A 25,829-nucleotide genomic window follows, 5' to 3' on the forward strand; every position below is an offset into this window, starting at 1 on the left:
AAGTCTTTCTCTGTATTTGTTTTGTGCTTTTGTGCTCTACTCGTTTTTGAGTAGAAAAACAAATTAATTTAATGTCAGTCGAGCTCACTTAATGTTTTGTCAACACTGTCAAAATGATCTTGTGGTCTCGGGGAAAATAAAGTTATTATCTTGTGATAACGGCATAAATAACCCCCCGATCTCATGAAAACAAATAAAATCTTACTTTTGCTAAAGTTTACCAATGGCTGTTTATGGCGGACATACCATAATGAATGACCCCAGGTTGCTCAATTTTCAATTTTTCTACAAATACTGGAGGATGAAGGCTAACTGTCAAAGAGCAGAATCACAGGAATGGAATCAGAGTTTTTCCTTTTTTTATTGAAAAATGATAAAATATACAGAAAGAAATGCCAAAAATTCACACACTAGATCACAGTTAGAACTGAAGTCAAAGCTTGTTTTGAACAAATCAAATCTACAAACTACAAGATTCTTTATAAGCAGGAGAAAAAAAAAAGTGCTGCCTCATTAGAGCGGCATTCAAGTGTGTTATTTCTCTGACACTTGTACCTCCTACAGTATGTTATGCAGCAGTTTTTTTTTAATAGCACATTAAATTACACAGGTGAAGTCGTTCTGACAACATGACGAAGACGACCTCTGATTGGCGTTTTGCTCCTTCCTACTTCACAGTACACATGGGTGTAGTTTTCATCCATTCAATAAAAAAAAAATTTAACAAAAAAATGTGTGTTCACCAGCTGATTTTCAACTGGAGATCCTAATGCACATACCGTAGCTCGGATACTGTACGTACGAACAAATCTTTCTAGTTTGGCCTCTGTGTGTATTCTCTGTGTGTTTCCTAGTCACTGTCAGACCAGTCGAGCTCCATCATGTCCATGGCGGCGGTCGCCATGTTGATCTTGGTTCCGTGCCGCACGCTGCAGCTCTTCACAGAGTTCTGATTGGACGAAGACCGCATGCTCACCTGCACCCCCGAGTGACCGATGACCCCTACCTCTCCTCTAATCTTTTGGCTGATGGCCTCGCTGCGGTCGCCTCTGATTCCCTGGACCACGACTCCCATGTCACTCCTGCGACCCCTGACCCCCACCTCGCTCCTGACGCCGTGACCTACGACCTTCATCCCTCCCAGGTCCCCCATATCCATGTCCATGTCGTCCCCCATCTCGTTCATGTCTAAGGACAGCATGTCCCCCAAACTCCCGTGGAGACCCTTGAACATGGTCGGCAGCCTCCCCCCTTCTATCCCTCCCTCATCTAGCCTGTCCCCCAGCTTTTCTATCTCCCATCCTCCCCCCTCCTTCTCCCTCTCCCCCTCAGCCTCTCCATAAGCACCCGAGTATCCTCGGACTATGGTTGTCACCCTGCTCCTCTGCATCCCTCCTCTCTCCCTGTCCCCCTCCTCCCACGTCCTCTCCTCCCTCTCCACGACACCGCCTGGGAAGCTCCTGAGGGTCACCTGCACCCGTCCTCCCTCCAGGCTCCCACTGTCGTCCCTCTCCCTCTGCCCCCAGCTTTTCTCCTCCAGGGTTCCTTCCTCTTCTTCGTCCTCGTCTCCGAACCTGCCGTGCAACCCTCGGAGCATGGCGTGCAGCCTCCCGCTGTCGAGTGAACCCACCCCCCTCTCGAGCGTCGCACTGCTCCCCCTCTCCGTGTCTCCGTTGCTGAGGGTGCGAAGGAGGCAGCTGACGCCAGCACTGCTGACCCCAGCGCTGCTGAGCCCCGCGCTGCTGAGCCCCGCGCTGTTGGAGTCCTGAGAGTGCGAACGGAAGAAGGAGCCCGAGGAGCCGATGGACATCGGTGTGAAGAACTGAGAGGAAGAAGAAGAAGAGGAGGGAGGAGATCATAAAAAGGTAATTTTTTGATTTGGATTTCAGCTGTCTGAACAGACTTCCTCCACTTCTACTTACTGGTGAGATGTTTGAGCGCTCCATGAGTAGGGCGGTGGGACTGGGAGACATGTTGGACCTCTCCATCAGCCTCTCCTCCCACAGTCGGAGCCTCCTCTCCCGCTCCTCCAGCTCCTTCTCTTTGGAGTAGAGCTCCCTCTCCAGCTTCCGAAGGCGCTCCAGGGTCGACTCGATTTCACACCTGCAGTACGTGCACACACAAAATATCAATATCAATCTGTCCTGACTGTTGACATACAGATGTGGCCTAATTTTAGCAGCAACATTACTGCAGCCTCCACTGAACATTTGGCAGGTTTCATTTCAGAAACCTACCCAGGAGAAAGCAACAGAAATATTTTAGCAATGTTTAAAGTTTGAGCTTCCATGATTGTCACAGTTATACAAGTGATTTAAGTACTTTGACATTTTGTAACAACAGGAATTTATGCAGAATAGGGATACTGAAGAAAATATTCTTCTTAAATATGAATATGTTCCAGTTTCTTTACTCTTCTGTGACAGTAAACTGAATATCTTAGGGTTCTGGTCAAAACGAGACACACTGATCGACATTTTTCAACAATTTCTAACATTTTATGGACCGAGCAATAATGAATAAATAATATACAGATTATTCGACAATGAAAACAGTCCATAGTTGCAGTCCTGGTTCTGTGAAACTGGATCGTTACCACATTATTAAAAAGATATTTCAATTCTAAAATGAGTATATTCTAGTTTTCCTACAGCAGACTGCATTACATAAATATTCTGTTTATTTAAGAGAATATTAATAAAACTTGTGCAAACAGTGAGGCACGTGTCAACAGTACAAAACATGTAGCTGCAGTTCCGTCTGCTGCCACAGGAGGTCACTGTGAGGCTCACTGAGCCACTGCCATGAACCTGCATCCACAAACACAATCAACTCTCACAGCCACTAAATATAGACAGATCTGACGCACAGAGCCATACCTCCTCCTGTGTTCCTCCCATACCTCCCTATTCATTCATCCCGCCCCTTCACCTCCCTCACTCCTCCTCCCTTCCGCCCCCCCCCCTCCTTCTCTCCACCTCCCTTGTCCAAGTTTTTCCACCCGTACCCAAAACTTCACTCAAAATTGATTGCCTCGCTGTACTCGTGTTAAATATGCACAGAATCTCGCACCTTCCTCTCCCCCGCTCCGTCCCCCGCCCCGTCTCACCCCCATCATCTGTCCACGCTCGCTTTCCGCCATCCTCAACGTTTCTGTCCTGTTCAGTGTTTTAGATTTCACAGGAACCCAACACATTTCAAAACTTGATTTCTCCTCCACCTCTCCCCGACTCCCCCGCCCTGCCCCCCCCATCCCTCTGTCGCTCTCCCCGCGGCAGAGCGAGGGCAGAGTGGAGGAGTGGAGGAATCTCTTCCATGGACACTGTCCAGAGAGCTTATTATAGACTGAAGTAGAGCACAGGGTCACACATTTAACTCCTCTCCTGAGCTTTAGACTCCACACACTCTGTATGTGCTGTGTGTGTGTGCATGCACGTGTGTGACTAGGTTGAATTTGTGTGCAAGTCACCGACTGCGTTTGTCACGTAAGAGATCAAGACTCGCATACGCTTGCTTCATACTCAGACGCAGTGCAGATACACTGTATATATATGTGTGTGTGTGTTTGTGTGTGTGTACCTCCACTGGTCCTTGTTATGTAGGAAGGAGTTACACTGGTCCGGTAGCCTGCTGTCGTTGGCCATGGTCTCCAGGGTTCCCAGCACCTGTTTGAACTGTGGGCGCTCCTGTAGGTACATGCATGGACACAAGATAAAATAAACAGCTCACACATCGAGTTTTAACGTCTTTACGTGTATACAAGCACAAGAAAGACTTTTAAGAGATCAGCTATTGTGTCCCTTTACGTCCGTTTCGCTTACTTTTGGGTCTGCTTGCCAACATTTCCTCATGAGCTCTGCAAAGCTTGCTGGACAGCTGGTGGGGATGGTCAGCCTCTAGATGTACAGACACACAAACAAATACAAGAAGCAGAGGCCTTAACTTTCGACACAAATGTCAGATCAGACCACCTTAAATGTACAAATAAACCTACTGAGAACCATTTGAAGGGGTTCAGATCTGTAGTATTTCCCCCCAAAAAAATCAATATTCAGAACTAAATAAGCATCAATCAAAGTTAAAATGAGACAGTCTGCAGCAACTCTGTCATTTCTGTGAGGCTCTACTCAGGCACAGTTGAGATTTTGAGCTAAATGTTTACATTAGCATGCTAAATTGCATAACAGCATAGCTTGCTAGCGTGCTGTAAGCGTCGTTTTAGCCAACTTCCTGTCCGTTTTTGCAGTAAGCAATCCCCTCCTTCCTCTCTACGTCACCACATAAAAGCTCTGTGATCCGAGAACATCAGTGTTTGCACCAAATGCAAAAGCAATCCATCCAGTAGTTTCACTGAGAAACAAAAATGCCATCCTTAGAGGAAAATATCGGGGGATCACAAGGGGTTCAACTCTGGGGCACCTTGAAAACCTCCCAAAGTTCATGGAAATCCATCCAACAGATGGCAAGAAAAATCATTTTAAGATAAAACTTCCGCCTCGTGGAAGCGCTCGAGTCCACTTGTGTCTAAAAACATGACAGGGTATAATTTATTAAAATTGAAAACACTCCCACTCTCATCTAATGTGCTTTATCAGCGCATTGATCAGATTTGATGACCGTTGCCTGGAAGCATTAGCAAACAGCCGCGACCCACAGCAGGGATCTCATATTTTATTCAGTACTGCTAAATCCTGATTTGTTCTCAGAAGCGGAACAGTCACATTACGAGATGGAGCCGTTTCTAAAAGGTTACTTCTTGTGTTTATACATTTCAAGTTGTATTTCACGTTACAGACCTGTGGATTTCTTTTTATCTGCTCATCATTTGTTCAATCTACACTCACTCTGACGACGTGAAAGCATCTGGGTCCATGTTTATCTTAATGTAAAATGTAAACTTGCACCATGCCAAGGAGCTAATGTTCCTGCATCCAAGATCCTTCTGGCATCATCAAAGACCCGAAGAGGCCAAGACTGCTCCATAGTACGGCGCAGTGAATGGAAACAGCTTTCTCTGGGGATTAATCCTAAAATATCGCGGACTCCGGGTGGAGCGAGGGCAAGTAAGAGGGGTCGGGAAGAGAGAGGTATAGCAAGGGAGGGGAAAATCAGTGGGAGACTGGGAAAGAGTTATTTAGGGAGAGTATTTGGAGATTAGCCAAGAGCTACGCAGGAATCATGTTCTCCGACTTGTTTGTTGGCCCCCAGTGTGTGTGTGTGTGTGTGTGCGTGTGCGTGTGTTTTGAAGGGGGTTCAAGCACGTCAATAACTGAAACACGTACACTTCATAATCATCTCTCATAAAGCTCTTGAATCAGCCCTCCTATCACTGCACTCTTTCCACTTTTCCACCCATGTCTCTCTCTGTCTCCCTCCCTCCCTCTCTCTCTCTGTCTGTCTGTCTCCCCCTGTCTCTCTCCCTCTCTCGTAAAGGCTTTAGCCGGGAGGGGGGGGGGGGGGTCTGGCTGAGCTCCACTGCTGTGTATCCAGGCCTTACAAGAGCAGAGAACTGACATCAGGCCTAAAAATACCCAGCGTCAGCCTCACCAGCTCGCAGTGGAAACCATGAGAGCATCACATTGTTCCTCGAGCCTTCTCAAACTCTGGTGGGTCTAACATGCTGACAAGCGTGCTCACGAAAAAGGTGTGCTCACATGTGTTTGCGTGCGCGTTTGCGTGGGTTACCTCCTGCTTTTCCACCACCAGCCATGCAACCTGCAGCCCCTCGAAACCTTTGAAAGGAACCTCCCGAGTCAGCATCTCCCACAGCACCTGGACACAGAACAGACGGCGTCGGCTCGTTGAGGCGGACGCGATTTCTTTGATGTAGCGGCTCCAATCGCTCACGGTGTGGTTTTTTTTTTTTCAACGATACTTTCAGGAATAGCCGCGAAGGTGTCTTCTAAGAAAGGCACCGCTAAATGAAACCGAAATACTAAAAAGGAGTAGATACTGCCGCCAATGCGACAGCTGCTACCGATACCAAACAGTACTTTTCTGCTGCTAAATTATGAAAAGACGTCAAACTATTAGATGTTAAATGTTGGAAGAAGCCAAATAAGAATATCAACTGAATAAAAGTCTCTAAAATTGGCAAAATTATTCAGGAAAACTGTCGTGAAAGTAAAGAAGGCTGCAAATCTGAGCAAGCATGTAAATCCGGCCGACAGTGTTTGACAGTTTTCATTACTCAGTGCTGCATTTGGGTTGGTACCAAAAAAGTAGTTAGGCTCGATTCCTGTCTTTGCAACACTGATACAAGCCCAATCCCCCCAAAGTTGTAAAGCAAATCAAACAGAATGTGATTATTTGCTCATCTTCTTTGACGTATACCAGATTAAAAACATATTTCAACTGCTGAATACCCAAAGGTTTGAAGGTAGCACACACACACACACACACACAGACACACAAACACAGACGCACACACACACACACAGACACACACACACAAATCTTCAAGACAGAACTGACTTATATGAGTTCTTGTCCAAACATGTGCAAGTATTTTTATGGAAAAAGGCGAGTGCTTTCCAGTGAAAACAGGAAGCAGATTGTATACTGAGCTACAGAAGAACGGTATGAACGAGGCGGGGAAACGTGACTTTTCTTCTTGGATGATTTGTCCGTTTTTGTCTCTCTCCCATCAGTGCTTAATCACAACAATCATAATCAGTTTGTGTCGCACTGAATGAGTTTCTGAACTACTTCACCTTTTTCGTTTTCTGTGGCCTTAATCACTTTGCGTGTGTGTGAAAGGCCAAAACACAAAGAAATATCTTGGTTTTCAGCTCTCTGTGTGGAGATGGCCTCTGTTTCACCTATTTATTCGGGCTAGTCGACTAACGCGCGAACATTTCAGCCTGGTGGCCTCCATCTGGAGCCTGGAGGGAAACACAAGTTATGTCATTACATACAGGAGTTGGCAGATGAAGTGTCACATGGTAATTCATTTCCCCACACACATATGTTCTTATTACATAATACGACAATGACTGAACTGGTAAATTTGCACTAGTTTGAAATGATGTAAACATAGAATGTACATCACAGAACCTAAAACCTCCTATTTTCAGTCATTGTCACATGATGTCATGAGAAAAGATGTTTAGAGGACAGCGGTGAGTTGATAACCATGTGAACCTCTGAGCCAATCACCTGCCATTTAATGACATGACTTCCAGTTTCCTCTAATGTGTGACGAAAGGCCGAAACATTAGCATTAGTGAAACTGAGATATCAACTTTGTCTTGCAGTTTTGTGTGTGTGCTACCTTTATATCATTGGGTATTCAGCAGGTACAACATATTTCAAGTTTTAACTTCATTGATTTTTGTAAAAATATTCATCGAGTTGTGCTTCAAAAACACCTTATTGGATTATTCCACTGGACGACCTCGAAAAAGGCTGTTTTGGAGGTTGTACGTGTGCAGTACTTTACAGACTGAGCTGAAACTCTCTAAACTAATTTCACTTGGAGCCCTCCGCTCTATCCTGAAAGACAGGCAGCGGAAACTTATTGAACAGTGCCTGTGTTTAAAATCCTAAATTATTTGTTTGTTGTGCTACTGTTGCATCTCTAAAATTGTATGTTTTATTCTATCTGTTACTCTTTGTAATCTGCGTTGACGTGTACTGCTGTTATGTCTCGTGCTGCTGACCTTTTTGGCCAGGTCACCCTTGCGAAAGAGATCCTGATCTCAATGGGCTTTTATCTGGTCAAATAAAATAAAAAAAAATAAAAAAGTGCTGCTGACTCACCACGCCATAGGAGTAGGTATCACAGGTCTCTGAGACGGGCAGGCTCTGAATGACTTCTGGAGCCATCCAGGGAAAAGTGCCCACCACCGTCATGTGGGTGGTGTGGGACAGGAACTTAGACGCCCCGAAGTCACAAATCTGAAAATCCAGACAAAGAGAGAGAGAGAGAGAGCAGTAGAGGAGAACACAAACTGACCTGTGTGTTTGAATTGAATGGAAAAATGCAGATATATGTTTTTATTTTGGTACATCAAAAGAAGACGGTTACGAACCTTCAGCACTTTGTCTGCTGTCATTACCACTGTAACAAGAGAGAGCAGAGAAACCAGTCAAAGCTGCGGGACAGGAAATAGTAACGTACGATAACCAACAGACGAAAGAAAAACGTGTTAGGAAAAAAGCAGACAATTAAAGTATGTTACCGTTCCGTGACTTGAGGTCTCTGTGAATGACTTTGACTGGAGCTTCTGCGTGGAGGTAATGCAGCCCTGCGAGAAAATCAAGCATTAATAACTGGCAAATGCAGTTTCAAGTTAACCCAGTTATCCAATTGATGAAGTACAGATTTAATCAGCGTGGATATAATATGAGTGGTCTCGTCTGAATTTAGGCGCAAAGTTGTTCAGTCGCAGAACAGATCATCTAAATGTTGTCACTCATGTCACTAATCAGCAAGGCGTCACCCTCCACCTCTACAGAGGAGGAGAACAAGAGGTGTAAACTAGAGTTCAACAGTATTACAGGACACTGATGATCGTGTCAGTGCGCCTGCCTCTGAGACGTCTCATATCAGAAGACGGGTGATTTAACAGAGACGTGTTTTTTTATAATAAGTATCATCTTCGTCATCGTTCCCTCAGGCGTACCTTTGGCTATCTGTATGGCCCACGTCATGATCTGCTCCATGTCCATCTCCTCACTCTGCTCACTGGAAAGGTACTCGTACAGAGACCCTCCACTGGCATATTCTGTAAGAGCACACACACACACACACACACACACACACACACACACACACACACACACACACACACACACACACACACACACACACACACACACACACACACACACACACACACACACAATTAAAAAAGACAAATGATGCGTGAACGTCTACGAAAATCATCCACACAGACGTCGTTAGGCTACTTTTAATCTAACCCACTGGAAACCTTCAGTTTTGAGTTTGATCGTTAATAATTTGTTATTAAAAGAACAAATATCCAGATATCACTCCATCTGTTTTAAAACTAATCAATCAATCTATGATAAGGTGTGAAAAGCGCGACACACACTTCGGCGCTGCACACCACACAGAGACACGAGCACAAACCTGTGGAAACTGCTCGCAGCCTTCACACCCCGACAGTCTAATTCAGCTTATCTCTCACTTTTAACCTTTTCCTTTTTTTCCCTGCTAAGTCTGACAATTCAAAGAGCTCAGCGGAAGATTAAGATGTGAAGTCTGGCGAGTAGAACATGAGTAAATTTGTCTTTTTAAGTAGAGCTGCTCCGATTTACTTCTCATGTGGGGAATCGGTCCAGTACCGACTCAAATAGCTGAACCTTTATTTACTTTATGTTTTATTAACTTACTCTCTTTAAGCTACTCGTCTGAATTGTAGTTTCATTCATCAATTTCATCAATAATCCCAGTCGCTCAGTGGCTACTTTGCATTGTGGGTAATGTAGGCTGCATGGAATTAAAAAAAACTGATATCTCCAGTTCTGCTGTATTGATTTTGATCATTTCACTTTGGACTTTTATGTGGACCACTTTTCAGAACATGGCCCCTACTGTACAACATCACAATGCAAATTACATGTGACTTCCTCTGGAGACACAAAAGGCTTTCCACTAGTTTTTCCACACATGCACTGTGTGTTCCCCAAGACAATACAAACACGCTATAATGTGTAAAATCGGGTGGAGTTTCCCTTTAACGCCGCCCGCTCCAGTGGAGCTGCTCAGAGGTCAGCAGGTCAGACTGTAGTCGCACTGAGCAGCTTCAATGTGTGAATGTGTGAATGTGATCAGGGTGTTCCTGATGAAGAGATCATTGCTCTCGGTGAACATGAATACCTCCCTGAACACAAAACAGAATCTGAATTGGATCCCGACAGAAACAAGCGGATCAGTGAACCCCTGCTTCGACATGGCTACACCTTTACCGGGACCCAAATCCATCTCCTGCACTCGTTCTTCTTTCCGTCTACTGTACCTCTTTATTTTTAGTGAGCCTCGGGCTCTGTTAGAGTTAGAATTGTTGCTGGACAGCTCTGTCGTGGCGCGTCAGTGCTTTATCTTAACCATATGACCCCGTCCAGGATTACAACCACATCGAAACATGCTGGTCTCAGTTACAAATGTCCTGCCAGGAAACACAGCGAGAACCAGCACTCCGAGTGGATACGCAGATACTTCAAAAACACACACATAAACACTTGTCAGCCACCGAGCATGTGCTAAAGTCTCCAAGTGGCACGTCGTGGATCAAATACACCCTAATAAATAAACATTTTGGTAGTTCTATATCTCACGTGACACCTTGACCTAATGTTACCTACGCCCATTAAATCAACCCCAAAGATAATAATACTCGTGTTTATCTGAGGAGATATCTTATGTGAATGAAATTAGGGCTTAAATACTTCAACTACCACATGTTTAGGTGTGTGTTCTCGAAAAGACATCTGAAAGTGGATCTTAAACACACACACTCTCTCACACACGCACACACACATGCAACACGTGGGGTCTGACCTGTGACAATGCCATAGTTGGGAGATTCCAGCACGGCTCCATAAAACTGAATGATGTTCTTGTGACTCAGGACACTAAGAATCTCAGCCTGGAGAGGAGGAGACGAGAGAAAGAGAAACAGACGGGATATGAGACACAATCCTTCAGTTTGACTAATATCCGACACTGGTGAGGAAACACGACCTGTGTGACAATAAAGTGTAAATCAGTCCGGACGGCCTGTAAACATCAACGTTTGAGCTTTTTGACTCGTTCTTCCTGACGGCGTCTGCACCGAGGTCTGAACCTCTTTCATATCGCAGGTCCAGTCTTCCACACCGCCGTGACAAACACGCCATTAATCTGAGCTGACACGCGGGTCATAGCCGCCGCATGTGTTGGATATGTATCTGTTGCCGAGCAACATAATAACTCACCATCCATTACATGAAATCACGCACAGAAAAAAACTTCAATTTAACACAAATATTTTCTCAATAAACAGTTTTCGTTCCAAAGCGCCGTTTATCTTATCGCTGTTGCTCCATGTGTGAGGTCATCAGTGTGTACAAACATTAGCTTGTGTCAGCAACAGCTCGGAGATACTTGTTCTTTGCTTTAAATACATTGTGTTGCTGCATTTACTTCAGCAACACTTTGAATGCACTTGCAATAGAGTATTATTTTGTGTTGTTATTTTTACTGATTTGTATACGCGTCTCTTTCACCGCCGTGTGAATGTACGCTGATGAAACAGCCCGACTAGAAGGAAGACAAATGAGGTGTGCAAATGGTATGCATTTTTTAAAATGAATAAGTCTGCTGTCTAAACAGTTATCATGAAACGTGTTGGATATTTGTCCGTCAGGAAAATGATTTAACCACTGACTTGATCCATGTTTGCTACATCAGGAGTCAATAGAACAGATTAAGTAAACACGAAGATACTTGATGATCAACAACACTACATAATGACTTGGTTTCAATTGCAGCTCTCTGTCTCGGGTCAACAACCCAAGAAAATCCAACCCATATGAAGGCTACTGCTAAATGGCTAAAATGTAATAAAATCACTCAGCATAATTAATTTTGATATATCTGATATGCAAGAATTCTTAATTTGTGTAAAGATGCTTCTGATGTATTTGACCCCATTACTGATTGTCGGTTAATACATCTTAAATTGGTTGAATTCTTAAAAGCAAGTAATTGATACATGATTTATCTTTAAATTAAATACAGTTTTCAAGCCAATGGGTGAGCTTGTTTTCTTCTAGATTCTTAAACTTGTTTGAAAGTCGAGCCAATGAAAGAAATGGGTCCTGAAACCACACATAAATGTCCAAATTTAACCAAGTTGATCTTATTACAAGAACATGAAAAGTCAGTTATTTAAAATAGACTTCCTTAAAATAAGTACTTTGTTCTTCTGATCAAGCTGATGATAGGAATTTCTATCTTGGGGTGCCCCCGTGTACAGAGGCCGTGTCCTCGCCGCCCCCTGGTCATCCCATTTTATCTTAACTCTCTTAAGTTTCCTGTTCATTAAAAACATGAACAAGGCCAAAAACCTAAAATCCAAAAAATCTATACAATTTAATCATCTGAAAGCGGAAAGTGTTTCTGCAAAAGATCGAAGTTAAAATATGAATTTAATGTGTACAGGCTTCATTGCAGACAAAGACTGACAAAGGACCCACTGAGCTGCGGCTCTCATGTGATCCATCAGTGTGTATTTACCTGCGAGCTGTACACACACGCTGTATTGCATGTCTGCCCACCCTGCATGTGTTTGCATGTGGCTGTGAGAAACTAAGTCTGAGAGAAATAAGTCAAACTATAAATCAAACGTCCCTCTGTAGTTCACTGTAGCCGCCCGCCCCCCCCCCCGACAGGAATACTTTACATTACATTGTTTAAGCCCGCTGCCACAACAACACCGTACCCGACTCACCCCGCTGGTCACTCTGACTCCTAACCGCTTCCTGTCACAGGGCCGCGGGGCCTCTTACCGGCATGTTATTAATATCATGGAAAAGGAAATTTATGTTTGGATTAACATCAGGGTCGTGCTCGTGGAGAACCACCCAGGCCTGAAGTGAAGTGCAGTGCAGCGCATGAAGCCCCAAATGACCACACACCTCGCCCGGACACACACAATGGGAGGAACAAGGGGAGTGTGGGCATCGATGAAACCATCCACAATGAGTGGGAGGAGGAGGGGAAGACGAGGAGAGGTATGTTCAAGATAAACATGTTCAACGGCAGACAACGGGGGAGGAGGGGGAGGGAGGAGAATCCTGGAAATTAGTGGAAACTGATTCATGCCGGAGAGCGGCGATGTGCCACAGATGAGGCCATAACACATAAATACTGATGTGTGTCTGCTGCAGATGTGTGTTTTGCTCTGTGTGTGTGTGTCCTCCCTGTACCTCCTTGTCGATCTTCAGAAGCTTCTTCACAGCCACCTCCTTGTCCTGAGAAATCCACAGGGCTCTGTAGACGCTCCCGAAGCTCCCTCCTCCACAGTTCTCGTAGAAGAGCAGGTCCTCATGCTTTATCTGCACAAACGACGAGCCGGGGGACGACATGGCATACTGACTCACGCGCACACAGACACACACATACACACAGCCCAGGAAAGAGTGCAGGCTCGACCAACCGGCGCTGCCCAGAAGGGGAGGGAAAAAAAAAAGTAGTCAGGAATCAACCAGGGCGAGCGAAGGGCGAGAAATGACGAGAGGCGGAGTGTTTCCCTCCTGCAAGCAGGGTTCGGAGTGTGGATGTTGTCGGTCAGCAGAACAGATTGTCAGAGGGAAGAAGCCAGAAAGTGCTGGAAAGAGAGAGAGAAGTTTGCTCCCTGTGAGTTAGGGAAAAAAAAAAAGTCGAAGCCCCCTCTGTCACTGTTAGACAAGGTGCTACATTGCCTGATGGTGGTGATCCAGTGTAACTACAACACAGATATCTCTCACACACACACACACACACACACACACACACACACACACACACACACACACACACAGGAGAAGAAGGGGAGTGTTTGAGTGTGTGTAGGTTTGCAGTCTGCCTGTAGCACTGTTCAAATATGGTCACTGGCATCCAGGGCATTCCTTCTTCCTGGATAACCGTGGCTATATAAAGCTCTCCATACGCTACACTACACACACTCACACACACGCAAACGCACACACACACACTCTGAGACTGAGACGTACAGCTCTGGCCTATGGCGTGTCAGACTTAATAAATCAGTTGTCAACGAGAGTGACCCGCCACAAATACCTGAAGCCATCTCTCACACACGCTGCATCTAAAAAAGCACACACACTAACACACGAGAGAAACCTGGCAGTGACTGCGTTACTCAGCACGACAGGAATGACCCAGTGACATCATCAAGTAAGACAGCCACGCTGACATCACTGAGTAGGGACAGGTGAGATCAGCCCGGGGAAGTTGGGACACTTGTTGACGGTAAACAAGAGTGATTCATTGGATAAATAAAACATGAGCGAGAGGCTGAAGGCCCACTAACAGCCCCCAGACACTGCAGTGAATCACTGAACCCCGAAGTAGAAGTTCAGATTGTGTGAGCTCAGGACCAGATTCAGAGGGGTTCATCCTCTGGGGAGCAGGCATGAGCGCATCGATCGGCCAGTTACAAAACAAAATGTCTTCTCTCCAAGTGGAAAGTTGGTCACGTTGGGGTGAGGGTCGAGGAAAAAGGTCAGGCGGTTGATGACCAACTTTTTAGTTAAGAAAGAGTTCTCCTCTGGAAACCAGGACTACCAGCATCAAGCTGTGTTATGATCTGTAAGCTAAGTTTTTCGTGGGTGATGTAAGTTGGTGATTGGGGCACACGTGGGATTGTGTAAGGTGGACAGAGGTGAATGTGAGCAACTTAATCCACTCAGCTAAAACAGACAAAACGTGTGCCATATTATCAATTTATGATCCTCGTATTGAGATTTGTTGCCAAGGTAACAATGCAGGCATCAGTAACTTCATACTCTGATGACACTACATTTTCAACAAAAGCATGATCATCGTTCGTTTGTTCTCCAAACAATCGCAGGCGGTGAATTTTAGCGAGGACGGTTTAAATCATAACTTAAACCACATACAAATTGTTTTAATCTGCTTTTGCAAAAACCCATTTCACAGTGTTTTTTTTGGTTTTGTTTTTTCTGTCTAGACTTCCTAAAGTCGATCTGGATACAATCTAGATATGCCAAAAAACAGGTAGTCTGAACATAGTCTTGAACATGTCTTGAAGTAGGATGAAATATTTTGTGTGTGTTACGTGTGCTGTACATAACAGCGCAGGACTTACAACAGCTGTCAGCAGAGTTTTTAATCCAAATAAATTGTCAGCTTCCTGTTAAACCGTTTTGAATTCACTAGTTAGCGAGTTGAACTGAACGTTCAGCTGCGTTTCAGTTCAGTGAGTGCTACTCCACAGTCAGAGCTCCTGTTAGTCAAGAACAAGTGAAGGAATCCTGAATGAAATGATTCTAGTAATACAGTACACTGAAGAGAACTGCATTTCCCGTCACTGCTACATGCTCCATAAATGTAGCTCAGAAGCATCTGTCACTAGATCCTTCCTTGCAGGCGTCTTTAAAACCTCACACCAGCCATTTTTTAAAGCTGGCTTTCTGTAAATCTACGTAATCTAGCCACAGAATATATTGTACACCTGCTTTCACAGGCTCAACAGCTCTGCTCAGAGCTAAATGGTTTTGAAATTAGGAGGTAATACGTGTTGATGAGCTTGTGTTCTTAGGTTCAGAAAATGTAAAAATTGTACAGCAGGTATCTCCAGTCGTTTTAGTAATTCAGCATCCTCAGTCTCTCTACAACTCGCAGGGGCAAAAGCACATTTTGAAGAATATCGTCAAAGCGTGAGCAATGTTAAATTAGCTATTTTTATTTACAAGGCAGACCACACGTACAGTACAGTTACAGGCGGCTCCGGGGGAAAGCCGGCCTCACAGCAGTTCTCGACACACACCATCACATCAAAAAAAGCTCCTGAGATCAAAGGAAAAATTAATGACACTTGTCAAGAACACACTCGAAAATCTACACCCACATATATATATAAAAATAAAATTACACGGACTGATCACGACTGGTAGAGATGAGAAGATTTCCCCCTCAAAGTAGAAGTTGCCTTTAGACTCCGCATCAAATCAAAGGGGTGCGTCGGTTATAGAGCTGACCTCAGAGCAGATCACACCAAGCAACTTCCATCAACTAGAATAATTCATATTCTAGAGGAGTATGCAAAAAAAAAAATCTAACGCAATACTGCAGTGACAAATTTGAACACTTGTTGCCATAACATTCGGGCTTGAATCCAACTAATACTCTTGTTTAGTAGTTTTGAAGTGTCGGACTAGTTAAGGGACACTGATATTTACCTAAAGGACATCAAATCCTAAAGACTTGTATATAATCATTATGAAGTAAATAAGCACTCTCAGATTTCATATTCATCTGTATATTCAACAGGGAAGATGAAGAGTCTAGGTTACTATGGTTCATGGGGGTTGTATGTGTTTTTCTCAGGAGATTAAGGTTTGCTTTACAGGCAGGTACAGTAATATAATGTAAACTATAGGGCTCATTTGGGGTAGCACAACATTACAGGACGCTCCGATAGAAGTCCACTGTATAGAACACAAAGCCTATGAAGTTCAGTCATGCAGGATATTGATTCCAGTTCTATACATTACAGTTCTATCCAACAGGTCCCAAACAGTAACAACTAGTACGGTTAAAACCCTCAGAGACACGGCGACAAGAGAGCAACTGAACAGTTGCTGTCCAGGAAGAAGAGGCGTTTAATGGCACAGTACAAGTCCTTGAGCCATAATTGTCCATAATAGTGCTCAAGTCATTGGCGGTTGTGATTTGCTACTGTACGACCGGCTGTGTTGAGTAATGTGTGTTGGTCTTCTTTTTTTGTTTTCGTTTATGCTAACGTTACGGAGAAGGCGATGGCGGTGGAAGATGTGGCGCTCATGTCCGCCGCGGCTCCAGCCTGTAGGAGAGCTGCGTCAGTGCCCTCTGGTTGTCGACCACGCAGAGCTTCCGGACGTAACCTCGCACCTCCGCTTGATTTTTGTTGGGTTGGCATATGTCGGGATCTAATGAAACGGAAAAACATGTGTTTATACGCCGACTTTACACAAATCTTTGCAAATGTGATAAAATGTGCCGATAAGTGCCAAGCAGGCTTACTGAAGGGTGTGCTTCTACAGTGCCTCACTTGCCGAATTGTGTTGGCTATAATACGCTGAAGAGGACAGGAGACATTTTAGTTCATCAAACTTGAGTGAAGAGCAGTATGACAAGTAAAAAATGTCCTATGTGTTTCCCATTTCTCACAAACTCACCATTTTCTCAAAATTGACCATACTGTCAATGAAAGTCTTATTGCCCTCATGTGTAAATGTCATATCTGCAAGAGAAAAGGAAAATGATTAAATAGGACGGCACAACACAGTAAAGACATCGCATTAAGATTATTTTTTACATATATATTGTGGTTGAAATATGATCCACATAAGCTAGAATGAATCATTTCCATCATTATAATGTGACATTTGTTGGGATCTGCACCCAACAAACATGTTCTCCGTACTTCTGGAGAACATGAGTTGATAGTAAGGGCCTCTCTGGAGCTCTACAGTACTTCATCATCTTTATCAAAAAAAAATTGCAGCTTCTACGATTTGGATATTGTTCTGTCATATATCATACATTCAAGTAACAGTGCAGCCCTAGAATTCAGTTTAACAGCAGCTACAGTATGTTTCTCCTACATTCCATTTCCATTTCATTCAATTACTCCTCTGTTCTCTACATGGAGTTGTACCTTTGAGGAGGAGGGGCATGAAGGGAATGATTGGCGGTTCCAGTTTGGTGACGGTGAGTCGGTACGACCGGTGGTTTCTCGATGGATCCTGTCACCAAACATAGAAACTGTGTCAGACATTTGGAACTCACTTCAAACAAATTACAAAAAAACTGATTTTGTTAATCATCCCTCGTGGTACAACTACTGTATGCATGTAGTTTTGGAGGTACTTGTACTTTACCTCAGTCACTTTCTATTTCTAGTGAAATATTTCACAATAACTATATTGTAGTAACTTTGCAACAATTATACTGTTTATTTTTCATGAAAAAACATTTAATTATTCCATTGCTTCTCAGCTATTACATATCAAACAATCAGGCTGCCGCCCCTAAACAATGGTGGTAAATGGAATTTCACGTAACTCACCATCATACTCTCAAACTCAGCATAGAACTTCTTGAACTTGGTTGGGAGTTTCTGCCAGGGAAAAAATAGAAGATTTCACTGCAGTACTAAGCAACAGAGGAAAACATTTAAGGTTCAATAAAGATCTAGAAGCAGATCGGAGAATGTTTACCTCCCACGTCTGACTCAATCTGCTGACAGCAGGGTTGCTCATCCCCATAATGATGGCGAAGAAGGAATTCAGGTTCTTAAACTCCCGACAGCTGTGGACAAACAAACACACTCAAGACATAAAGTGAATGCGACTACAAATCAAGCCTATATACAATAATAAGCTCTTGACGTAAGTGGATGTGTGTAAGCCAGCAGCAGGTTCTACTCACTGTGCAGCGATCTTGATGAACTTCTTGAGCAGCTGGACTCTCTTGCTGAGCTGTCCGCAGAGGCAGACCTCAGTGACCACCCACAGCTGAACCTGGTTGAACCTGCGCAGAAACAGGTCCAGGTTGGCCGTGGTTCTCCTGAAGCTCTGCCGGCCAAACGTGTGGTAGAGCAGCTCATGCTGGGGAGAGGAGGGAGGAAACATGAGAGGCAGCGGGTTCAGAGTTAATCCAGTGGACAGGTCCTGCCACCTTGAATCTGTCGGGCATTACTCCTGCAGGGTTTGTGCTGTTATTTCAAAGTGTAAAATGAGGCTCCTTGCAGCACCGTACACACAAAATGACACAGATTACAGTCTGACTCCTGGCCTGAAGTTGTTTTTAGTGTGTGTGTGCATGCGTAATACCTCGTGCACACAGCTGAAGAGCTCCCAGTCAAACATGGTCATTTGGTAAGCCAGGTCCTTGGAGCTCATTAGCTCAAAAGTTGACATGGAGCCTGCAGAGGGACCCTCCTGGTCTGCAAGAGTAGTCTGAGGCACAGATACAAAAACACACCCATCTGTACAAACTCATAAAACCCACAAGACTACAGATTCAAAACACATTACACATGTAGCTCCTTTCAAACAAGATCTACTGCAGCAGTGCAGATCATTCCCATAAGGCATGGTCAGCTTTCTGAACTGATCACTGTGTGAATCTGTTTATTGGGTGCCTGCTTTCACTCGTCTCACAAAAGAAAGCGTGCTCGGTAATACTGTGAACCCATTTCATAAAGACTTCAGAAACAAGGGGAAATCATCTCTTACCAGACTGCTGAGCTGCTCTCGAGGACAAGCAAATAATCTCCCGTTGATGTTCAGAGTAGAAAACACTGACACGTCGTTGGGCTTCAGGATTAGTTTTTCTGTAAGAAAATATTTGATATAATTCCAATCTGCAAACTTTCAAGAGGAAAGCCACTGAAATGATTGATAATCTGTCTATCATATCTAAATTTAGTCTCTCTTCTTACCACCAGCAGAGCTGAGGTGGACCAACACGAGCTCGTCAGTGGTGCCAAGTTTGTCGGCCACAGCGCTGATCACTTCTCTTCCCGTCGCTGCCACGGCGACTCGGATGGTCGTGTATGTGTGATCGCTGCAGTAAACCTTCAACAGGACTGGACACACACGGAGATGATACTGAAATCATGAACATGCTTTGGTGCAATAGTGACAAAATATTAAATCCCCAAAAAATTCAGACTAGCTTACTGTCATCTTGATTCCTAATGGGCTGTTTCTTCTGCAGCCTTTCCTCTCCATTGCTGAACTGTCGTATCAAAGATTTCTGTTAAATTATACAAGACAGTGTAGTCAGAGACCTCATCATCATGACGGAAAGGGAAGGAAAGGAAAGGAAAGGAAAGGAGAAAAGACGGTAGTCTGGACTTACTTTTTTTGAGGCTTTTGCTTCTTCCGAACTACAAAAACATAAAAGAAAGTATAAATGTGGTTGGTAATAAAACATCACAGTGAACGTTTAACATGCAGAGGCTGGAAAACATACTGTAATTTCACGACTTTCTCCACGTCAGGCACCAAGTCTTTCAAAGCTCTCAACATGCGAGAATCATTTGATAGACTCCCATACAGCTCCTACAACAGATGGTGAGGAAGAACTGCAGTCAGACCAGTTGTATAAAATCAGTGTAAGTTCTGTTATCCACTAATATTTAGAAGCTTGAAATTGGTCACCTCGAGGAACGAGATTGCAGCGGGCTCCTCCTGTAGCATGTACGTATGTGCGTTGGCCCAGCGCAGGGTCAGAATGAGGGCCCTCCTCTTACTGTTGAGTGCGTACTCCAACCTCTCCTGTTCAGAGCCGGGCGGAGATGCCGCATGGTAGGTGAATATGTGGTTAAGGATAAATATAAAAAGGCGTAGATCTTACACTGCTTAACGATGTAGTTACAATATTTTCTGCAACTACATGTTGAACTAGAGATCCAGCATGCCGCACCAAAAAAGCTACATTGCTCTCTTCTCCGCCCCCAGACTCCATTCACAAAAAACAATAATTTTACAGAACATCTGTATTTGCAGAATATTTCGGAAAGGCTTCACTGCAAACAGAATGGATACTTCGACAAACTGAAGCCAACAGTTAACTCTCATCGCTGCATCCTTGACAGGGTGTAATCATCAGTGCAGCTGCACAAGTAGCTGAACACTTGCACCACAATGACTAAGACAATAGGAATAATAAGAGCTTCTGTGCAAGGTTTACAACTTGTTAGTGTGGTGTGAAGGGAGCTGTGGTGTGGCTGAGCAGTTCATTAGTGCTGGATGGTCAACTGCTGCTTCAGCACTTCTGTAAGCCGAATCGGTGAGTTGCACAGTCCAAGATTCTGTCAGTCGCATTTTTACGGTGAGCAGCAAACAGCAGACGTGTCCATCCAAGAGGATTTGTCAACAAATGTGAAGTGTACTGACCTGACGGTGGGTATCACAGACAGTATGAATAAAGAAAAGTGAAGTCTGTATATAAAAGGCAGAAAGGATATTGTGCCATGAGCAGAGGGCACAGCTGGCTGTTGGGCATGAAGACACAATGCATGAGGACAAAATCATCCACTGCTGGGTCTACAAGGGAACCAGAGGGAAGAGAGTCACACCGGAAACAAGGAAATCAAAAGGTTCAGAAGACAGTAAAAGTACCATTCAATTCATTTTCTATCCATCCTTCCTCCCTTCATAATTACAGTGCATTTGAACTAGTGTCTGGACTATCTCTGGCAACCATTCATTTAAGCCTAACGGCTCATTCATTTTGCAACATTTATGCATCTTTTCTGTTCACCTGGTTCACTGTGATGTATGTCCATCCTCATCGCCTCCAGGAAGTGCTCAAGGATCTTCTCTGGTGTTCCTGATATCACAGTGTACCTGCAATGAATGAGAGAAGATGTGACGCATTTTATAAACATACAAAAACACACACAAGGATATATTTGTTTTACTGTGCATTTTCAAGTGTGTGTGCAAGACTCCTCACACATACTTGATGGTTCCCAGTGACGTGGTGCGAGGACTCTTTTCTAACACCAGCACAGCTTGTTCATGTTCCTTTAAACGCACCGTGTTAGCTTCCACGTCCTAAAAATACAACAAGACGCATGCACAAAATCAGTAATGTCATTTCATGTCAAATGTGTTTTTTGTTAATGTAATAAAGCCCGTCTGCCAGAGGGGGGAGACACACATCATAGTCAGACAGCATCACTTGGCACATAATGCAGTATGATGCTGCAGACGGCCTGAATGAATGAATTCAGACAGTGTTCAGTGAATAAAATATTCTAACTTTTGACAGGATCTTTTGACACGGCTGTGACTTTGAGAAAATACTTAGCCAATAACAGTATTTGTAAGACCAAAAGTAGTAATTTGGTGCTGGTGTGGCTCCATTTGTATCCCATCTCCTGTCGACCTACCCTGAGTATCCTGTTAAAGTCTTCCTTGTCCACGCGCAAGAAGTGGCAGTTATCCTCTCTCAGGACGATGGAGGCTGCACGAGGTGAATCTGTAACCAGGGCCAACTTCCCAAAGTCGTCACCCTCATGGAGCGTGCACACGACACCCTAAAACACACACACACACACACACGCGCGCGCATGAATGAACGCAGAAATAAAACACAGACAGAAAACAGTTTACTAGTCATTCTAAGCCCTGGAGAAAAAAATCAGTGCTCAGGACTGGGATGAATCATCTGTACTTGTCCGTGTATGTGCAGAGTGCATGTGTTTATGTTCACGTGTGATCAATGTGTAGGCACGTACACGAGCATGTCGAGTTCATCTGCCTGTACAGGGATTGTAAAATCCATGTGGGGTGTGAAATTGTGTATGCGTACAATCCCCTTAAGCCATTTAATCATAGTGATGAGTCATGGTGAGCTGAGCAGAGTTTGCCAAACTCCACCGCTGGTGTTTCCCAGCCCCACGGGGCAGACGATGCTGGTCTGCTCCATACAGACGTGATCAGCTGCACATTTTAATCCTTTACTTACACATGAAATAGCATCAGATGAAGCAGAACAATTGAACAATGCTCACTTGTCACAGAAAGAAACATAAGCATGTAGGAGGATAAATGCATTCATGCACACACAAACACACACACACACACACCTTGCCATAGATGACCACATTGACAGAGCCCTTCTGGATGATGTACCAGGATGTGCCCTCCTCTCCTTGGTTGAACACTAGGAGATAAAGATCATAAACATATATTTAACATATATTACCACCGCATACATGATAAGCAATCAAAGTCTGCACACCAGTTTGTCAAACCGCAGGGGAGCCTTTATCGTGAAATCCAAACACACAGACATAATACACATGTTTTTAGATTCCACTTGCGGACATCATTATCGCCAGTGTCCATCGCAGTTAAGCGTCTATCAGCTCTCTTTGATATCAAAGAATAAAGATGTTCCCTATAACTCCAGATTCTGCCTGAGAATCATCACGTTTTTAAAGTCTACTTCAGTCTATAACTGTAATCTAGTAGTAGTTGTCTGTTCATCCATGAGTGCAATGCAAACAGGAACTGCTAATGGCTATTTCAGCATACTTTTAAATGTGCAGAGGTGCCAAGATTTAAACGAGTACTGACAAAAATAAAACAGAGCTCAAATTGGAACCCACAGCTAACTAAGGTCCCACAGAGTCAGACGTTGAAAAAACTCTGCTGCTCACCATGCACGCAAATAAAAATACAGTATAGTACAAAGTGAAACACTCACACACGGTTCCAGCTTTCGCATGCGACTCAAAGATCACAACGCTCGCCAGTTCCCTCTTCACCTATAAACCAGAGAACACGGCTCAAGTCACACTGGATTTAGAAACATATGAAAGAACAGTAGAAATGCAAAGATGAGGGGTTTTAAGGAGCATCTGAATTGACCTGGGAGTCCTTACGATCCATCATGGCAGCACATGGAGAGTTTTTAACTCTCTCTGACTAACTTACATATATTTAAAAGCAGTTTGTACAAAATGGTTAAGGAGGTCTATTATTTGTGAACTACTTTTATCCGTTGGAATGTGACTTTCCAGGGCCATAGTAAAGCAATTGCATCTAATACAAACAGCACTGGTTCTAGGAATATAGGGAGCATGAAAACTGCACCAAAAACACTTCTCGAGCCGTTACAGACTTACAGACTCCTCCTCATAGCGAGGGCTTGCTAAAACATGACAGACTGGTGTAAAACACTGTCCCATTACACTGTGAAGAGAAACACTCCTCCCTCTGCTCTTAAAAAGAAAAAGACTGTAGCAAGTGACTCTGACGAACTAATGGCAAGTTTGGAAAGCCGTACTGTCCCTTTAAAAAGAAAAGTGGACCGCCTGACTCACAGTGTTGGAGAGGTGAGCTAAGGCCTTGATGTGAAGCAACTCATCGTAGATGATCTCGAGGTCGTCCCCTGTCCTCTGACCTGGCCTGCGGACACACACAGGGATTAGTCAGAATTAACTCAACACCAAGATTCCAGGCACACGCGTCACCTCTTATTACACTGCTCTAAAAATTACTAATGACACATCCTAATGCTAAAACGATTGGGCTGTTCTTTTGAATATTACAGATGCTTGTGTAGGATTACGTTTGCTACAGTGTGATAGATATTTTTGAAAATGTGGCAGGTGAAATATTTCAACATGCTTCTGTGTTTGTTGCTTACGATTTCCTGAGGATCATGCGCAGCAGAGCGTCTGGACCGATCTGGGCGAGGAAGAGGATGGTCTCTGGCAGCTCTTCCTCGCTCTCCCTCTTCTCCTCCTCACTAGGCAATGGCGTGTCCTCTTCCTCATCATCAAGGAAGCGGTAGAACAGGTACTTGTCCTGGAAACCCAGCTCCTGGTCCACTGTGGAGCAGCCACACATCAAAAGGAAGAAGTGTACACGTTTAAACATACACTAATCGTGCCTGGTGATTTATCAAATCACTGTTGTTTTTCTTGACTCAGAAGATCATTTCAGGCATTTTCTTTGAAGTCGAAGAATTTGAAATTCAATCCATATTTTATGTTCCTGCTTCAACACTTCCAATTAGTTTCCAAGCTGGTATTCATAACAACACTTTCACTGCGATTGATGTTTAGATTTAGTAAAACCACCACTTCAACTCAAGTCAAACAAGAGACACCTTGCTTTAACATGTCCACACGTATAGAATCCTAATTTAATAATTAATGACACAAGATGTAAAACAAAGATAATCTGAAGAAAATAACTCCTCTCTTATTATTTCTCAGAGGTTTTGAAACTGACTTTTGAATGTTAAATCTGCTCGCACACTGCAGGGCTCCAACATCCATTTATTTAATGCACCGAAGTAGTGACATTTTGCGCATCAGTGCCCTTCATCAGACCAGAGTGACACTGCACAACGCCGTCACACAACAGTCACATGAGCAGTCACATGAATAGAGCATCTTATCAGTTAAATTATAAAAGTAGAAAAACATATGCACACATATTTAGTATTTATTCACTAATGTGACTTTGCACATTGTTCCTGATGTACGTGTGGAATGACACTCAAACAGCATCTCCCAAACAAAACAAATCACATAAAAGCACTAGAATAACTATAAATATACAGACAAGAGACTGCATCATAACCTACATTAGGAATGGGAAAGGAAAGGAAAATAGCAATAATTCAGTTAAAATACACTAAAAATATAAAAGAATACACACTGTATCATAGAGGGAACACACAAGGTATCTGTATCCACCATTGGGCTTACAGGACATCAAGTATGAAAACAAACTAAAAAGGCACCTCTGTACGCAGTGAGTTGTCTTTTTGTTCCATGTTTTGCTCTCTTTTAATTCAGCACCTGCTGTCCTGTTTGGATGTGCGTGTAAGCTCCTGTTTTTACAACTGTACTGTGCATGAATGAGACTAAACATCATGCACTATATAATCAGGAAACAATACAGAAACAGAAGTTTTACTTACCATGGTTGAGCACCCCTTCTTCTAGTAGTGCCTGCCACATCCCAACAGCATGGGACCGTGTGAGCACACAGGCACTCTGCAGCACCAACCAGTCCACCAGCTCTGTGCCTACACAGCACTGTCTGTAATAAACACATACCAATACAATCCACTGACTTTTCTAAAGCTGCTGCATGTATATTCACAACTGAAGCGCAAGTCAAACACATTGTTACCTGTATGTCTTGAGGTGGTACTTCCTGTCTCGGATCATGTGTGGGGCTCTGGACAGGATGGCGTTGCGGAGAACCTTCCCCGCCCTCTGCAGCTTCTCTGATGGAATCTACAGAACACGTGGGAGCACCAGGGTAGTTTGATTAACTGATTGTAAACTGTAATGAGAGTGTCAAAACATGCAATACTCATGCTGACTACAGGCTGTAACGTTTATATAGACAAAGGCAAGTGAAATAGACATCTGAGACTACATTCAAAAGAGGCCACAGTTTCAGTTTACCCCGAATGTTCAGATCAATAAATTGTCTGAGAAGTCTCAATAAGCCGCCAAAAAAAATTATTTTGAAGTTTAACTTTGTTTTTGATTGCTACACTGCAAGGGATGAATGCTAATTACATACAGTACAACACT

The 25,829-nt window shown here is 43.8% G+C and overlaps 2 protein-coding genes across 3 annotated transcripts in view; both read right to left on the reverse strand.

Annotated features, from left to right (window-relative positions):
• Nucleotides 1-342: 342 nt before the first annotated feature.
• On the reverse strand, nt 343-13,429 carry LOC115571895 (mitogen-activated protein kinase kinase kinase 13-A-like). The gene is made up of 11 exons (XM_030401519.1): nt 12,940-13,429; nt 10,529-10,616; nt 8,628-8,729; nt 8,184-8,249; nt 8,034-8,062; nt 7,762-7,899; nt 5,686-5,772; nt 3,822-3,896; nt 3,580-3,686; nt 1,923-2,103; nt 343-1,822 (listed from the first exon to the last, which is right to left on the reverse strand). Exons 1-11 carry the CDS (start codon nt 13,096-13,098, stop codon nt 851-853), a joined length of 2,004 nt encoding a protein of 667 aa, XP_030257379.1. The 5' UTR covers nt 13,099-13,429; the 3' UTR covers nt 343-850.
• A 1,990-nt stretch (nt 13,430-15,419) lies between these two features.
• Nucleotides 15,420-25,829, reverse strand: part of LOC115572401 (rap guanine nucleotide exchange factor 4-like) — a 29,018-nt gene continuing 18,608 nt past the window's right edge. For both annotated transcript variants that reach the window (XM_030402425.1, XM_030402426.1), the window contains 24 exons: nt 25,417-25,523; nt 25,202-25,323; nt 23,915-24,098; nt 23,589-23,673; nt 22,970-23,030; nt 22,347-22,423; nt 21,648-21,794; nt 21,215-21,309; nt 21,014-21,099; nt 20,718-20,796; nt 19,909-20,059; nt 19,721-19,809; nt 19,607-19,634; nt 19,426-19,501; nt 19,185-19,331; nt 18,979-19,076; nt 18,574-18,699; nt 18,170-18,348; nt 17,959-18,049; nt 17,808-17,858; nt 17,397-17,484; nt 16,915-16,979; nt 16,760-16,814; nt 15,420-16,665 (listed from right to left, as the gene is read on the reverse strand). In XM_030402425.1, the coding sequence (XP_030258285.1) occupies nt 16,538-16,665; nt 16,760-16,814; nt 16,915-16,979; nt 17,397-17,484; nt 17,808-17,858; nt 17,959-18,049; nt 18,170-18,348; nt 18,574-18,699; nt 18,979-19,076; nt 19,185-19,331; nt 19,426-19,501; nt 19,607-19,634; nt 19,721-19,809; nt 19,909-20,059; nt 20,718-20,796; nt 21,014-21,099; nt 21,215-21,309; nt 21,648-21,794; nt 22,347-22,423; nt 22,970-23,030; nt 23,589-23,673; nt 23,915-24,098; nt 25,202-25,323; nt 25,417-25,523 (2,415 nt within the window). In that variant the 3' untranslated portion in view covers nt 15,420-16,537. The remainder of the gene's footprint in view (nt 16,666-16,759; nt 16,815-16,914; nt 16,980-17,396; nt 17,485-17,807; nt 17,859-17,958; nt 18,050-18,169; nt 18,349-18,573; nt 18,700-18,978; nt 19,077-19,184; nt 19,332-19,425; nt 19,502-19,606; nt 19,635-19,720; nt 19,810-19,908; nt 20,060-20,717; nt 20,797-21,013; nt 21,100-21,214; nt 21,310-21,647; nt 21,795-22,346; nt 22,424-22,969; nt 23,031-23,588; nt 23,674-23,914; nt 24,099-25,201; nt 25,324-25,416; nt 25,524-25,829) is intronic.

The sequence above is a fragment of the Sparus aurata genome, chromosome 21, assembly GCF_900880675.1.
Source record: "Sparus aurata chromosome 21, fSpaAur1.1, whole genome shotgun sequence".
In the NCBI taxonomy this organism is placed as follows: Eukaryota; Metazoa; Chordata; class Actinopteri; order Spariformes; family Sparidae; genus Sparus; species Sparus aurata.

Coding starts and splice junctions, on each gene's coding strand:
- LOC115571895 (XM_030401519.1), bottom strand. CDS start 13,098: ATGTCGTCCCCCGGCTCGTCGTTTGTGCAGATAAAGCATGAGGACCTG. Junction 5,773..7,761: donor ATACCTACTCCTATGGCGTG/GTGAGTCAGCAG, acceptor TTCTGTGTCCAG/GTGCTGTGGGAGATGCTGAC. Junction 3,897..5,685: donor TGGTGGTGGAAAAGCAGGAG/GTAACCCACGCA, acceptor CTGTACATCTAG/AGGCTGACCATCCCCACCAG.